Below are 15,927 nucleotides of genomic sequence, written 5' to 3'. Positions count from 1 at the left end.
TTACTCTTGTGCAACTGGCCACTGCCTGATGTAGGATAACGTATTAGGCGCACCTCTAGTCTACTCCACCATTGCAGCTCTTCTGGTATTAATGGGTAACTAGAAGATTTAGTGGCATGGAGAGTATCTCCATTCTATTTCTGAGTTTCTTGCCCTGAAAAAGGGGCTGAGAAGAACTGAAATAGTCATATTGCAGCCAGGCAATTTTGTTGCACCTATGGCCCACACTGCCAAGATCCTTGAACCTTCTTAGCCTTCCTCATGCCTCTAGTCTGCCTTGCAGCCTTTCACTCCTTAACTGCCACACAACATTTGCAAACAAGGATACGCTCCTGCTCCTGCTGGGAGTCAATCACCCTCTCCACGTGGCCCATAAGGGAGCTCTGAATGGCATCGAGGTGATCCGTGAGTCTCTGCAGCAACTCCATCTGGTTCTGACGCAGCTCGGAGAGCTCCCGCTGTTGGCTCCTCAATATGCACATCAGCTCATCCTGGAACTCTGGTGTCACCTACACATGGAGAGGATAAGCATCCATTTCTAACAGGATCAGAGGTCAGTCAAGCTTTCTGCTAGGTATTAAGTCGACCCTTGGGCCTAGGACTGAAGCGTAACACAAAAAGTGAAAATGGGGCCAGCTTAGTGCCTATTTCTAAGACTTCTGTCCCAAGAAATAAACTGATAAAGCAAGGTACATGAAGTTCCTGCATGGAATTCATAAATGGTTGCTTAGAATATTGACTGTTCAGATTCAAGACCCCCTTCAAAGTTGTGGCATCTAAAAGAAAACAGAAGGAAACAGATCCCATTCACTTTTGTCCAGGTGCCGAGACAGAGTGTTTAGGCCTCAGAAGGTAACTAACGACCTCAAACACTTATGAAAGAGCTGTGCAATCAGTAGAGTAAGAAAGCACTTTTTCAGCTCTTTCGTTTATTTATGAATAACCACATAACTGGAGAAGTATATGTCTCTAGTTTGTTGTCTCTTCACCGGCTCAAAATATCTAAAGGAGGCACACAGATCAAGGGCAGTTTAAGAAGCGTACGCAACTCGGCTGAGAGCATCTTCTAAGAGGTAGGAAGGTACTATATCAACAGGGATAAGAAACTCCAACAGGCCAGTCCCACTGTGACCTGTACTTTACTAGGAAGAGCTTATCCTGCTGCAGACACATGCGAGTCATGTCAGCAGGGAAGAGGAAACGAGTGGCAGAGTCTTAAATGACACAGGGCTTGTGAGAACACAGAAATGCACATTGATACGTAAAGGTGAGAAGGAAGGCATCGGTCTGGACAGCACTGAGCAGCTCCTCCTCTGCTGCGCAAGTCAGAGAAGAGCAATGCCAAGCCCAAGCGCAGTCCCAGCTCAGCCTGCTCGGACACAGCAGGGACCCATGGTACGTCAAGGAACCAGGGCAAACTTTCTCTGAGGTGTTTAGTAAGACAGGAAATAGAGCTGAAGCATCATGCCTTTGGGACAGACTACAGAGCAGCTCTGACTCACCTGGTTGTTAGATGATCTTGGCGACTGGTTCACATCCCTGGAAATAAAAACAGAAACAGTAATAATCCAATTATGTCAATTAACTACTCTTATTATCCAAGTCTTCTGTGAAAACAGATCACACATTTTACAGTTGCTTTCGATTTTACACTCCAGTTCATACTTCTATTTTTCCTAGTGTAACATGAAGAGCAACAGGAAGTTGATGGGAGTCACAGTGCTGGAAGGACTGGGATTTCATCATTTGCGCTGTCCACAGGCCCTGAAGTTCCTTACAGACTGGTCCCTTCACAGGGAGGAGATTTGAACCAAGTCTTAATGAGGGCTGGTACAAAGGACAGTGCACACTCATTTTTCAGTTTTGTCCAAACTCAAAGCCAGGGAAGGCTTTGTCAAACAGTTTTTGAAGGTCTCCTGATATTTTACAAAGAAAAACCCAAGTGCCCACTTGTTAAATACAGAATTAATGAGCTTTAAGTCATCTAGAATGATTCCAGCTCTCATGGTGAAGAACCTAGTGATGCACTCCAGCACATACAGCAGAATAAATGAAAAACATTGAACTGATCCACTAATATTGCATGTCTCCATCTCTCACAGATCTATGAATATTCAAACGCTACCAGAAGGAAAGTAAACATTTGCTGTTCCCAGACAGAATCCATTCAGCAACTTTAAAAGGACTAAGGCAGGAAAAATGAAAGGCATTTCTGAGGCTAAGAACTTCTGGGTGTCACAGCACAGGAGCACAGCCAGAAACTTAATGCCACTGCCCATCTTTGTTGTAGTTTGCACAGCCAGAGATCCAAAGTCACAGAGCTATGGTAACACAAGAAAAGGAGAGGGCCCCGTGCAGAAGCTGTGCTGCTCTCTTCACATTAATGCAGACAGGTTTGTCTAATTCGCCATGGGCAGACCTTTCCAGTCATCAGTTTTCACTTCCTAGACATTCATAGGGGCACGTTTAGAAACACATAAAAGCAGCAAGCAGGTAACAAATGATAGATACTGTTGAACAAGGGCACTGTGACAGTGTTCAGAAGCCAACCAGAAACGGAGGCCACATTAAGCTACACTCACAGTGCCACAGCTCCAACGAAGCCTTCACTGAAACTGGCAAACAGATCCACTGTACTCCCACAACATGCAACTGAACTTCCACACATTCTTCTGAAGCCCAGGCTACATTTTGGATTTTGAGTCCCAGTTGGAAAGGTAGTGCAGGACCTAACTCCCACACCCCTGAGTGGCAGATAGTGTCTGAGCAACCAGCAACACTTTCTGTGGGGTTATTGCCACTTGCAAAATGGGGTGAAGCTTGGGAGCACTTGGCTGCTGCCCAGCCTCAGATCCTAGTCTCGCTGCTAATGGCTACATCAGGCTGTGGCCCTGCAGAGCTGGTCTCACAGCCACCTGTATTCTGGGAAGCCCAGCGTACCCGTCATCTTTCTTGCCCTTCCGCTTTAGCTTGGGGGAAGCCCGAGGGGATGCCTTGGCTTTCCAGTCCTTCACAGGCAGCCTCTGCGTAGACGCTTTGGCACCAAATCCACCTGACGTAGAAGCCAAGCTTGCAACTTCATCATCATGGTCACTACGAAGGAACAGCAGGGGAGAGGACATCACTTGCAATACTGGACAGCGTTAGCTTTTGCTAAGGGGAGGGGATTCACACTCTGCTCTTCATCCACACACGGACAATGTCACGCAGCTACGGACGCCCGCCACCTTGATCTTAAACACAGAGACCTCTACAGAGCTCAGCACGCATGGCTCCGTTTTGATCCAGGTCTGCTCAGGCTGAGCTCGAGTGCAGCATAACAGCACTTGAGGGGACCACCGTGGTTCAGGCAGCGTGGTGGAACAATGCCTTTTCTTGCTGCATACACACACTTAGCACATAAGCCCTAAGATGTGACACTGACCCAGCGAGGAACCCAAGCATAGCACAATTGCACAATCCTTACAGCTTTACAGACAGAAAGCACCTAACGCAGCAAGTATTGCGGGAACAGAGGAGAACCAGGCTGAGCCCATGAAGTACATGATCCTTGGTTCCTTGGAGTCTTGGAGTCTTTCAGCCATCCAATACAGGCTGCACGTTTCAGTCTAAATTGAAGTGTGGATTATGAATGAAACCCCAGCTGCCAAACAGGACTGAGCTTGCCAGGCACACAGAATGCACCCACAGAGCTTTAGGGTGGCTCATGAGGGAGCAAAGATGTCAAAAGCAAGAAACTATCCCGAGATACCCTCGCTACCTTATCCAAGGCACAGTATTTGGAACAGATCGCTTAATAGGTTTTCACTGGTATTTAAACCAAGCTTGTTCCATGCTCTTAGGAGCAGCACAGTCAAACCTTTCCCTACAGAGCGCAAACTGGACAATGCCCAGAGGCCAACTGTGTGATCAGCTGAACAGAACATTATGGAAGCTGGACTGCACACACACATTAAGTCAGGAGACAAAGCAAAGACATTCACCCCACATGTGAAGGCTTGCTGGGGACAGAAGCACGAATGCAGCCTGAACTGAGTCCATGCAGGGCGAGAGAGGGGGCTGAGCACTCTGGTACCTTTGTTCTGCACTAGCATCCTGGCTGTCATGCTGCAGCAGGTGGTAGCTGTGTCGATGATAGGAAGAGCTCTTGTGCTTTTCTTCAACCTCATCCCTTGGGCTAGAGGAGTTAAAAAAACCCAAACAAACAGAAAATACCATCACAATCTGTTTCAGCTTGGCTATTTGCTCACTCCATTTCTCAAGAGAGATCCCAAAGGTCAAAAATAAACAAGACCGCCCTACCTATCTGCACAGATCCTGAAAGCGGCAGGTGTTGTTTAGATGCACTAAACACTCAAACCTCCCCATGTATTTTTCTGGGGGCCTTAAGAAGGGAGAAGTAGCTCAGCTATGCTTCAGGCACTAACCAAGAACAATCTCCCAACAGACATTCATGCCAGACAGGTAAGCCACTACTCAAAATGCGCAGGACAGTGTACTTCAGTGAATAGCATCACCTTAGTTTGTTTTTCCTCAAGTAATACTGATCACTTGGGCAAAAATGAACAGTGCTTCCGAGTTCTTTCAAGTGTCTGAGGAAATATGTGAATGGATTAGCTCTACCAGATAGAACAGAATTGTAACAGTGAATCCAGTCCAAGTTTCATAAAGATTTTGAAAGCAAACTGCACTTGCTTCTAAGCTGTAAACTAGGTCTATCTGAATTCAGCTTGCAGGAAGATCTTTAGACAGAAGCGAGCACTCATTACTCTCACATAGGCTGATGGCTTGACTGAGATTGAATAAAAAAAAAAAAAAAGAAATCTCTCAGATCCAGAGATATCTGATCTGATATTCTGATATGAGAAGGTCTGAATTCAAAGACAGAGTGAGACCAAGGGAAGTTGCAAACTCATATAAAACTATTTTCTTAACTTCAAATTATAAGAAAAAGCAAAACCACTGCATAGAGACACAGCCTCAGTGTCCTCATCAGAACTGAGATAAGTTTCCTGAAGCAGCATCCTCAGGTGTGGTGGCACAATGTGTGGCCTTTCTCTTGCAATTCTGATGGGAGGAAACAGCCCTGGATAGTCTGAGGGACAAGACTGACGCTGTCAGCCTGCTACTCCAGTTGAAAAGGAAGGTGTTGGCAGGTTATCACGGTGCTTGCAGCCCTGGCCTAGACAGATTCGGAAGGTGCCAGATGCATCTCACTGTTCTCATCCCACTACAAGACAGGGACATGAATTCAGTGACAAATCCTAGCACTGCTCTAGTTTGCTCCTGGTAAGTAGGCATACGTGATGTTGACCCATTCTGCATGCCTGCTGCACAGAGACATTGCGGTTCATTTTCTGACTCTTAAAAGTACTTCATTCGTAATGTTAGTGGCACAGACCCAATCCTAGAAGGGAGGTATACAATTAACCTATGATTAGATCTGTCAATTATGTGCCAATTGATTCCTTTCAACAAAAGCACGCAGGAACGCATCACCTGGGGCAGAATTTAGCTTGTACTGGTTTTATTTCCAGAGTACAAAAAAAAAAAAAACCTCCATTGACAGGTGGACACGAAGGCCAATAAAGGAGACTTTTTCACCTTCTTAACAGAGATCCTTTATGCTGCAAGGGGTATTAAAGAGCACAAATTGTTAGAGCTGGCCTAGGAAGATCAGGACACAGCTAACACAGACCAAGCACACAGGAAGGCTGAATCAGCAGATCCTTTAAGGAAAGGAGGGATGAAGAACTTCTCCGGTTTAATCACAACATAAGAGCTTCTCACCAAGGTAGCAATTTGGCAAGCGCAAAGAAATTACCCTAAGCAAGACAAACCCAAGTGATTACCTGTCTGCCATGCTGTTCCTGGTTTCTCTGGTTATGTCAGGAGCTGCTGGCCATGGCTGACTCACAACACTGTCAGAAGATGCGTTTTCCTGAGTTAAAGCAGTCTCCAGTAACGATGGAGCATTCAGTCTGTCCACCTCCACTGAAGGCATGTCCAAAGAGTGGTGGTTGTGCTCTGAATTGTGCCGGTTCCTCGGAGATAGCAAATGCAAGGCTGAGGCAGCGGATGCCATACTGTCTGCATGATGACTGGGCTCCAGCACCTCCACAGGGAGCGCAGATGGCGCTGCTGCAAAGCTGCGTTGCAAGGTCTCGGAAGCAATCTCTGGGATATCTTGGGACATGGCTGTGGAAGCAGAGGAAATGACATCTGGCGAGCGCTCGCGGGTGGGAGAAGCCTGGGGCACCACCAAGGGCTCCACCTCCTGCAGTTCCAATGCTAGAGAGGGGTTTCCTGACACGACCTGAATACAAAAATTAAACAAGAGCCTTCAGGGTAAAGTGGAGACAGCCCAAGAATCCCTGGTACCTTACACCGACCACCTGGGGGAACAGCCAGCTGGATCCTTTCCTTCTGTGATCCCTCTGCTCCCACATTGTTCAGCAGATGGAGAAGGGCCCCAAGACTTGTACCAGACTCTCAGCTGGACTGTTAACACTTAGGCCAATGCTAGTTTCAATACACTTTGAAAAGAAAACCTAACACCAGTTCTACCTCCCTGCTCTGCTCCAGGATCCCTTCTCTTTGAGGGGAAAAAGTTAGTTTTAACATCAAATATTTCCTGGACTGAAAGCTTATTTCAGTTTCAAGCTTTGGTCATGATCTATTTTACCTCACATCTGGAAAGAAAAATTTAGGGATAGGAAATGACTGTTTCAGACCAGTCAGGCCAACAAGAAGGAAGAAACTTTCCAGGTAGCACTGTCTCCTAACACAAAGGCCGACCACGTCCAACCATTGCGATAATGACAGCACAAGCTAGAGCTGTCACTAGTTTTCAGAGACAAACTGTTTTACACGAGATCAAGTTCCATTAACATGGGTAAACCCGGCTGCAGATCTGGGCCAGCAGCTGCTTTTTCCAAAGGGCAGACGCTGGCCCTGTAAATATCCAAATAAATCTAATTTCGCCTTGTATAGGCCAGCAGAGGGAGGTCCCTTGGCCCACGAGAAGGAAAGAAACAACATGTGGAGCCTTACCGGAACAGGTGCCTTTGGTGTTAGCTTGTCAGGGAGGCCTGGGATAAGAACTGAATGGCTCCTAGGACTAGTCTGGAGACTGCTGCTACTGCTACTCAGTGTGAGGCTGGTGTCCAGCTGCATCTTGGGGCTCACAGTCAAGTCTTCTGATGGCCTGAAGAAAACAGACACACAAACAAATCAAACAGGCCAAACTAATGATACAGATCTGCATCAAACACTTCAGGTGAGGAGATGGGATCCACAGGTCAAGGGAGGAGTCCAACCCAAACTTCACTAGTGTTCTCCAAGCCCTTGCTCTTTTCACCACGGGCAGCCACTCCCTGTCACCTAACACCTGCATCTCCTCATCCCCACAGAGCCCAAAGAAAGACAAGTGGAAACAAAAAACAGAAGGGCATCACAATCTCTTAGAATTTGATGTGTCAATGAGAGAAGGGACCTGTCATATCTCCAGTTCACACTATACAGAGAGAAACAAGACACTACAAGATAGGTCTTTGTCCTTTTCCCAGCCCATAGAAACTAAGTTTTCACCTGTTATGCAGCCCAACCCACCATGACATTTTCCTAACAGTCCCAATTATCTCCCTGCCTTTGGTGGCTGCAGTGTTTTCTTACCTGTGAACAACGACAGCCCTTTGGGAGAAGCATGTAAAGCAACAAAACTGAGATGCAATAAGAGAAGCCCTAGGAGGCACAAATGAAACACTACTGTTGGCCCCTTGGATGACAACAGGCACGCTCCAAGCTGCATTAGAGATGCAAACAGTTGCCCGTATAGGGACATTTGGCCTCAGGTCAGTTTCTAACTGGTTACAATCTCCTGTCCTACAAGACACACAACAGCTCTGTGCCACTTCAGCTGCAGATGTATTATTTAAAACATGTGCTATTTACCTGGGCATAGAGGCATCCGTGACAGAAGTGCTACTCATGGCTGTGACTGCAGTCAGGGAACTGACGCTGCTGCCTGGAGATACAGCGATCTGCAAGAAAATATACAGTGGTCAGGATGTGACAGAGGAGTCCAACAGCAGAGCTTGACCCAAGAACGCTGGCTCCAGAACTCCTAGAGTCTTTGGCAAAGAGGGAATAGAAAAAAAAAAAACAACAAACCAATAGGTAGAGTTGTACTGCTAGGGTGCTCAGGTGTTGGTTGATGCCAAGCCCAAATACATCCTCATCACATGAACCACAACTGCTTTTTTATCAAGCAATTGCTCTCCCAAAATAAAGCGGCATTCTGCAGGGCTCTGTACCAGATCCCCATTCAGTTCTTTGAGCCAGACTGCTCTTGTCAAGGCCTGTTGCCACCAGTGAGTTTGTATAGGGTTTAGATCCTGCACTGCTGATACACACCAATGCACAAGAGGAGGTATTGCTCATCTAGCTAGCTGGCTAGCAGTGAAGAGCATGGTGGGATACGTTGGCCCCCACCGCTGCTTCTGACTACCAAGAAACACCTACAGAGACCACCAACACAAGCACACAAGCACTCAGCTGGGAAAGTCGGTGCGGCCAAGCTTCTTATGCTTGACAGTGCTTACGGCAGAGCGCAGAGATTGAGTTAAACTCAAGGCTGTGTCCATCCTACAGTGCTCCTGGGTGCTGGTGCCACTGGGAAGAAAGCCTGCCATGAAATAGGCAGCAGTGAAAAGCCAGGTTTAAACTGAACGGTTACACTGCTTAGACTGAAGAGCGAGTTGCTCCTCGCAGCAAACTATGTGCAACCATCACCCCGTCAACTTCTCTCTGCTCCCTTGGGACATCTTTGCGTTGGGAAGGCTACCCACCCTCAGGCTCAAAATTAACTCCTGCACTCAGCAACTTTGCCAGCAACAACAAAACCTTTAGGAAGGGTTTAATTTATTCTCTGCTCCTCAAGTTGTCACCGGGGTGGCTTTCTCTCATTAGACAACTGAGCACGAACTCCATTTCTGCACATTTCTATGTGCTGTCCATTCTAAAAGCACATGGAGAAAACTACAGTCACAAGTTCAGTACAAATGCAGTAGAGAGGCACAGAAGCAGGCTATAAAGCTTATATATACCTGAGTGGGTTCAAGACAAACTAACATGACACTGGGACGCAGTGGCCAAGAAACGGTGAGCTCCTGCACTTCTGCTTGCTGGCACAACCAAGAAGGGGCAGCAGAAACCTGCACTGAGTTAGACAGATGCACATTGTCAGTGCCAGGCACACTCTAAAAATGCCCAGCAGGACCCAGCGGTGCGTGATGCAGGACTACTGGCCACACACATGTGACAGAGCATGAAGAGGAATTCTGTGTTTTGTGACTGCTCCATCAGAGTTCCACTGAGGAGCAAATGCTCGCTTATGGCCCTTCACCAAGACACTTTGCTATCCTTTGCAGAGATCATCAAATCCTGAGGAATGCTCCACGTGTTTCCTGATACCAAAAACCTTGGAGTAAATACAGGAGTCTTGTCTTCTGTACAAGTTACGGCCTGCTGTGTTAGATCCAAAAAAACCCACCGAGCTACGGGATCACCAATTTGCAGATCTCATGCAGAAGATGTCACAGTCTCATCTACCTACCTGATCATTTCAGACATGCATTCCCACAGGATCCTATCATACAGGATGTGCAGAGATGGTGTATTTCCTCCCATTATATCACAACCCCAAACAACATGTGTAAACCAGTAAAAGCACTCTCCCAGCTTATAGATAGTTATTTAACAAACACACACACACACCCCTTTTTTTTTTTCCTCACAAAACAGCTACATCAGCAGTTTTGCAGCTAAACACAGCACTCTCATTTGGGCCAGCTTAGCATTTTAGATGTGCCAACATGTCTTTACTCAGTTTGGTTACATGCAGGGTTCCCTGTGTGCTCTGCATTCAGCTAGCATAGCCCATCAGAGTCATTATGGTGCAGGAAAAGTTCCCAGCCCACCCCTTGTACCACTAGTAACAGTGTCACTCCCTGGTTACCTGTTGAAGAGAGGTACTCGGTGTCATGAATGCATCTGGAGTCATCAGCTTGGGTTTGGCATCATTTGAGAGAGACAGGAAGTCTGCTGGTACAGGCAGATCAGCAATACGCCGCAGGTCTGGTTGGGAGCCATGCACTGATCCTTTTTCAGATCCCAGCCCTTCTGTGTTTAGATCAGCCATGTGGTCTGGAAAAGCTTCCAAGGGAGAAATACAGAAAAATTTACAGGATCTTTCCCCAAAAGCTAACACTTTAATTCCACAAAGTATGAATTCATGCTACTGCCAGCTATACAGGATACAAAAAAAAAAACCCAAGCAAAAACCCTGCAACATCCTAGTGAAAGCTTAGGGCAAAGCAAATCCTGTGTTATGCTTACTCTTTGTATGCTAGAGTGGACTCCATCAGGCTTTGATAATAAGAGATCCAAGCTTCCTTTCTTCCCTAAATGCAAGGCCAGTTTAACAGCCACATCCTAGAATGGTGAATGAACTGAAAGAGCATGCCTCACACAGCCCAGTCCCCTCCATTCCCAAAGCTCTGCTGTCACTGTAATCTCTTCCACTTGACAAGAGACAAACACCAAGTTTCTAGCACAAGTGCCAAATTGCCCAGAAAGGTGAACTCAGGCGTCACAAAGCATCAGTGCTCCTAGCCTAACATATCCCTGTGCTCCATACTCACACAGGGCTCTAAACACACAGCTTGCTTCACAGCCAGTCCATACTCAGAACCCTTTATGCAAGGACACGACTCTCTTACAAAAAGGCTGCCCCCAAATCCGCCCTCCTGCTGCCCCCACAACAATCTTTAAAGGCTCAGCAACACTTAAGATCGATTTAACACAAATGCTCACCAAATTCTTCGTGAGAGCCATGGGCAGGCATGGATGCACTCATGTCAGGGCTATGAAGAGGCTGGAATCTAATCTGCACATCCTGTAGGGCCCTGAAAAAACAAAACAAACAAACAAACCAAACAGGCATCTCTGATTAGATTATAAATCACCAAGAGAAATTTAAGGCTTAGAAGATTTCAGGGAAGTGATTCCCTTGGAATACACTTTAGTGTTTTCTGCCTGTGACAGAAGCAGAGGAAGCTGATCCTCATTCAGGTGTGTTACCCAGTTCTGGGATTTGAGAGATGTTTCCCAGCACTTACACATGAGCACAACTCTTAAGTCACTGTGTCTCATGGTGACAAAAATGCTAGTTTGCCACAGCACCACGCAGGGCTACTTCCTGGTAACGCCACACTGAACACAACACAGCTAGAAGTTTCTACAGGTCCAAGTAGTTCTTGTTCTCTATAAGCAGAAGGAATTGGTAAGTTACATTTCTACAGGCCGGTGCAGGATTAGGACAACCATAGACAGCTGCCTGTGGTAGCTGCTACGTGTACTCACTTGGTGTGCACACAGAAGAGTTTTATCAGCACGCCTGCTGCTGATTCAACAGCCCCAGCTCCCTGGGCACCTTCTGGAAGTGAGACAAAGATAAAACATGAAGTTGGATGGAAACTGCAGACAAAGTACTAGAAAAAGAACATAGCAGATGAACCAGCACAATACAGCATCTTCTCCACTTCAGAGGTGGATTCACCCTGCTAAGGGAAAGTATATCCTACACTCCCTTTACTTTTCAAAGTGACAGCAATCAAGTTTGCTTAAATCCAGCCAAATAAGCCTCAAGGAAGAGAAAAAAAAAAGACAAAAAGAAAAAAAAAAAAAAAGGCAAATAGGAGGATGCTGAGGTCTGGAACTGCCAGCAATTTGTCCTGGCTGTTGAAGTGACTGGTTGGCTAGATTGGAAGAGACACACAGTAGCTCATATTGAACAGACATTCAGACTAGGGCTCAACCATCCTTCCTGGCTGTAAACAACTGCAGTTATGAAGAGCTCTGCAACAACTTCCCATCAGCCAGTGCTGACAACATTCACCCAACACCTGCATCAGTCTCACTGCTAAGAAAGCTAAGAAGGCTGAGCAGAAAAGATAAATTTAACTCCCCATTAAAAAAAAAAAATTATTAGGCATTCCTATGCAAACTGCCCTAATCATCTGAGCACCAACCAGAGACCTGATGTTTCAGGACCAGTCCATTCCTGACTTGCAACACGTATTTTCAACTTTGCTCCTGCATTTCAGAGCAATATGACTCAAATATTGGCAACAACATGAATTAACCATTATTATGTACAATAATAGGCATAGGGAAACACATCATACAGCTGTACTGATAGTCCAGGAATCTTTCTAACAGTAAATATGTTGATGTTATTCAAAGCATCTTTCCAAATTTTACTAACAGAAAGATTGGGAGATTAGGAGCAAGCCAAGAGTTGAAGAGAGGCAGCAATCAAGGCATGCCTGCATGGGACAGTCTTCCACAGGATTCACGACCATATTCACTATAGTAACAGCCAAAAGAATGTTTCTCGTGTGTTTCTCAGGAGACTCTCCTCTAAAAGGAGAGTTCCTTGTTTGAAGTACCATGCACACACAGCCCTGGAATTTTTTAATAACAGAAACACCTCAGTGGAGTTTGTGTGGTAAGGGGCACTGGCTACAACCTGGGTTGGGAGGTCCAGGTTGGATGTTAGGAATACATTTTCTTCAGGAAAGGGTGCAGCCCTGCAGCAGGGCACCAGAGCAGAGCCAGAAATATCATGTTTGGGGGCCTTCAACACATAACTAGATGAAGTCATAGGTGACCCGATCTGCCACCAGCAACAGTCCTGCTTCAAGGAGCAGGCTGGACCACAGACTTCCAGAGGTCCCTTGTATCCAACTCTACTGTGCTTCTCTAAAGCACTCTAGCTGCACAGGATGTATTTTGTGCAGACTAAGAAGGGAGCCAGTCTCTTTCATGAGAAAGCCAGTCAAGAAAGACATCCTGATCTCACAGTAGGCAAATTCTCTTCATCACCTACCCACACTCAAGTTGTCATTTTCCTCTTCTGCTGGGAGGACTTCAGTGTGCCTTAACCGGCAGCGACTCACTGCCTGGATGCCAAAGCTTAGGACTGGGTGGGTGAGGAGGAACTCTGAGATGGAGCTGAAGTAAGCTTTACCTTCCTCTTGGTTCTGCATCAGCTCCATCACATACAAGACCTGGAAGAATCAGAAACAGTAAGTCACCGGGCTTTCAGAGCAGATCATGCATACATGTGTGCGGTCCGCAAAGCCTGGCACCTGAACGAGACTTGGAACAACGGGAATAACATGAGGAATAAAGCCTGGGTCATTTACATTTGAAATCGAACACTCAAGGGAACCACAATAAGCACACTTCTATCTGAGTCCATGTTGATCAGGAACTCAATCCTGCTGTGCCAGACACAGGTTCCTCCAAGTAAGAGCTTTACTGTAGGGTGAGAAGTAATCCTTAAGGCTCCTCAAGACTCACCAGCTGAATTGTTACAATTTGTCATCTTATGGTAAAATAGCTGAGGCCAACTTCTGCATTTTTAGCTATTAATATGCAAATCCTAGACTTAGGCAGCAGAATCAGTCACGCAGATGGCCACTTCTTCTGTCACCATTACACACACAGCCAGCAATAAAATGAATCACCTACCTTTCTCTGCACATCACTCAGTATCAGATATTCAGCGGAGAGGTCCAGGCAAACTTTCAGGCTGGGAAGAATACTCATGGAGCTGAAGATGTCAGGAGAAAAGCTAGATCCACAAACAAGAGGTGGGGGGGTGCAGAAAGCAAGGTAGATTAGCACAACCAGAGTGACTGCTATGAAACTGCATTAGTTAAACAAAACAAAACACAAACACATTTAAGGAGTTCACAGCCATATCACATTGCAACCACCCACTAGAATGAAAACCATCATTGCAGAAATCAGTGCCGACTTCGGCTAAGAGACCAGCAGGGAGATCACACAATAGGATCTAGTTACGGATTCTGAACATTTAAGTGAAAGATGACAGTTTGTCATTACTTAACCTGTTCCACATTCATAAGAGCACAAGAGCCAACGATTTAAAAACAAAAATCCACCAAACCAGAATAACCCCTCTCCAGGTTTCAGACCTTCTGTAGTATGAGGTGGAAAAAGCAGCACTCAGCTGTATGCCATATTCTTCTCACTGTGGATGAGCAATTCAGAAGTGGCCTTAAGCGTGCACATGATCAGAGAGGCCACGACGCACCACCAGAAAAGTAAAATCACTGAACATAAGCTGAGTGAAGCGATGGACTAAAGCAGAATTTGAACTTCTGGACCTATGTGGCTCAGCAAATAAGCCTTGTATAACTGCTTAAGCTCCATCAGCAATAGCAGCTTCTCAACATTTAAATAAGAAAAAGCAATAATAGGAAAAGATCCTAGATTGGTTATTGAATATCCAGTATTTTTCACAGAAGAAAGCATGCAAGGTGGGCCATTTTTGGACTGCCTCTCTTCATGCTACAGGTACGTCTATGCTCTACAGAACAAAGTGACAACAACAGGTCTTGGCAACACCAAGGAGACTGTATAAAAAGATCAGCCTCCCCGACCTTGCCAAACCTTGACCTGACAGTCTGCCACAGCCCTGATAGCTTTCAACACATAGGTCAGACTGGCAAAGGAGGAAGCTCTAACTGAGGCTAGAGCAGAGTCCATCGGAGATCAAGGATCACCTTTGCAAAGTAAGGAAATCGAGAGCTTTGTTACGATCCACTGCTCAAAGTAAATCCAACCCTTCAGGGGAGTCGGCATATCAACACCTACCGGACGGTTTGCAGACAGGTCCAAGACACAGTGCACCACATCTTCAGTTCTCTGTTCTGATCTGCTCCTGTGATGAGGAATCTCCAGAAAGGAACCCTGCAGGCACAACAGAATTAAATTCTCTTAAAGAAGATCTGGTCCCTCCCATAAGGACATTTCACAGAACAGTTGCTCAGAAGCTGCCCATAGCCGATTTTGCCCAACCGTGTCTTAAGTTCCCAGAAAATCTCTGCTTTTGAGGCAGATTAGAAACCACTATAGCTCTCAACAACCTTAACGTCACAACCGACTGAAAAAAGAATACAAGTTAAAAAAACCACCCACCACAAAACAGTTACTTTTTAATCAACTGCAGTAGAAATTTGAAGGATAACAAGCCAGTTAAAACTGACCATACTACAAACCTGAAAGGACTCATCAATTTAGACTTTTCATTGCTTGCATGGAGTTGACCCTAGGATTAAGGTCACTTTAGGCTGTGCTCCACAGCCTTATTTATTTCTCCATCTCTAGAAAACTGACTATAAAGACGACAGGACTTTCCTGACACAAAGCTAAATTCTTTACAAGCACGATGCAGTTAGAAGAAACCCTCCAAAGGCAGTTAGAAGACACTATTAAACTTTGATACTCCAAGTACGGGACTGGGGACTTACTCTGGGTCTTGTTTTTTATGGTTGTCACAGAAGAGCAGGCAGGAAAGAGGCCTACCATCATGGGGCTTCCACTCATGAAGACACCTAGGAAGGAATCAGAAAAGGCTGAATATGCAGAGAGTAGTAAATACAGAATACACAAGGTGGGTGCTCAACACATTGCCCTTTATCCAAAGACAGCATTAAGTCAGCAGCCACCAAGTGTTACCAGCTTGTAGCTGTTCACAGGCTTATATAAAAAAAGGGAGATCACAGACCATGCAGCCATATATTGTGACCAAAAAGAAATCACGTGTTGCTATGTCGATGTTTGGTTTGGTGTCTTAACAAAGGCACAATATATGAAAGAAGTCAACATTGAGCGGAAGAGCTCGGAGAAGCTTTCTGCATTTACAGGGACACCACAAAAGAGACAGCCCAGAACAACTGTTTTCAGACACAGCTCTCTGCTTTTTCACCAAACCTTGAGCATGTGTGGTCCAACGCTTCAGCAACAAATTACTTCACAAACATTTACCCT

The 15,927-nt window shown here is 45.8% G+C and overlaps 1 protein-coding gene across 1 annotated transcript in view; it reads right to left on the bottom strand.

Annotated features, from left to right (window-relative positions):
* Positions 1-15,927, bottom strand: part of EDC4 (enhancer of mRNA decapping 4) — a 35,760-nt gene that overhangs the window by 9,134 nt on the left and 10,699 nt on the right. The window contains exons 9-22 of the mRNA XM_086469618.1: positions 15,408-15,491; positions 14,752-14,847; positions 13,600-13,702; positions 12,953-13,133; positions 11,425-11,497; positions 10,876-10,967; positions 10,019-10,215; positions 7,954-8,042; positions 7,054-7,207; positions 5,853-6,316; positions 4,076-4,177; positions 2,941-3,093; positions 1,503-1,539; positions 329-509 (exon numbers count right to left, since the gene is read on the bottom strand). Coding sequence (XP_086325744.1) covers positions 329-509; positions 1,503-1,539; positions 2,941-3,093; positions 4,076-4,177; positions 5,853-6,316; positions 7,054-7,207; positions 7,954-8,042; positions 10,019-10,215; positions 10,876-10,967; positions 11,425-11,497; positions 12,953-13,133; positions 13,600-13,702; positions 14,752-14,847; positions 15,408-15,491 — 2,006 coding nt within the window. The remainder of the gene's footprint in view (positions 1-328; positions 510-1,502; positions 1,540-2,940; positions 3,094-4,075; positions 4,178-5,852; positions 6,317-7,053; positions 7,208-7,953; positions 8,043-10,018; positions 10,216-10,875; positions 10,968-11,424; positions 11,498-12,952; positions 13,134-13,599; positions 13,703-14,751; positions 14,848-15,407; positions 15,492-15,927) is intronic.

This window comes from Leptosomus discolor, chromosome 8 (genome assembly GCF_034619465.1).
Source record: "Leptosomus discolor isolate bLepDis1 chromosome 8, bLepDis1.hap2, whole genome shotgun sequence".
In the NCBI taxonomy this organism is placed as follows: domain Eukaryota; kingdom Metazoa; phylum Chordata; class Aves; order Leptosomiformes; family Leptosomidae; genus Leptosomus; species Leptosomus discolor.
This window is presented reverse-complemented; position numbering and strand designations above follow the sequence as displayed.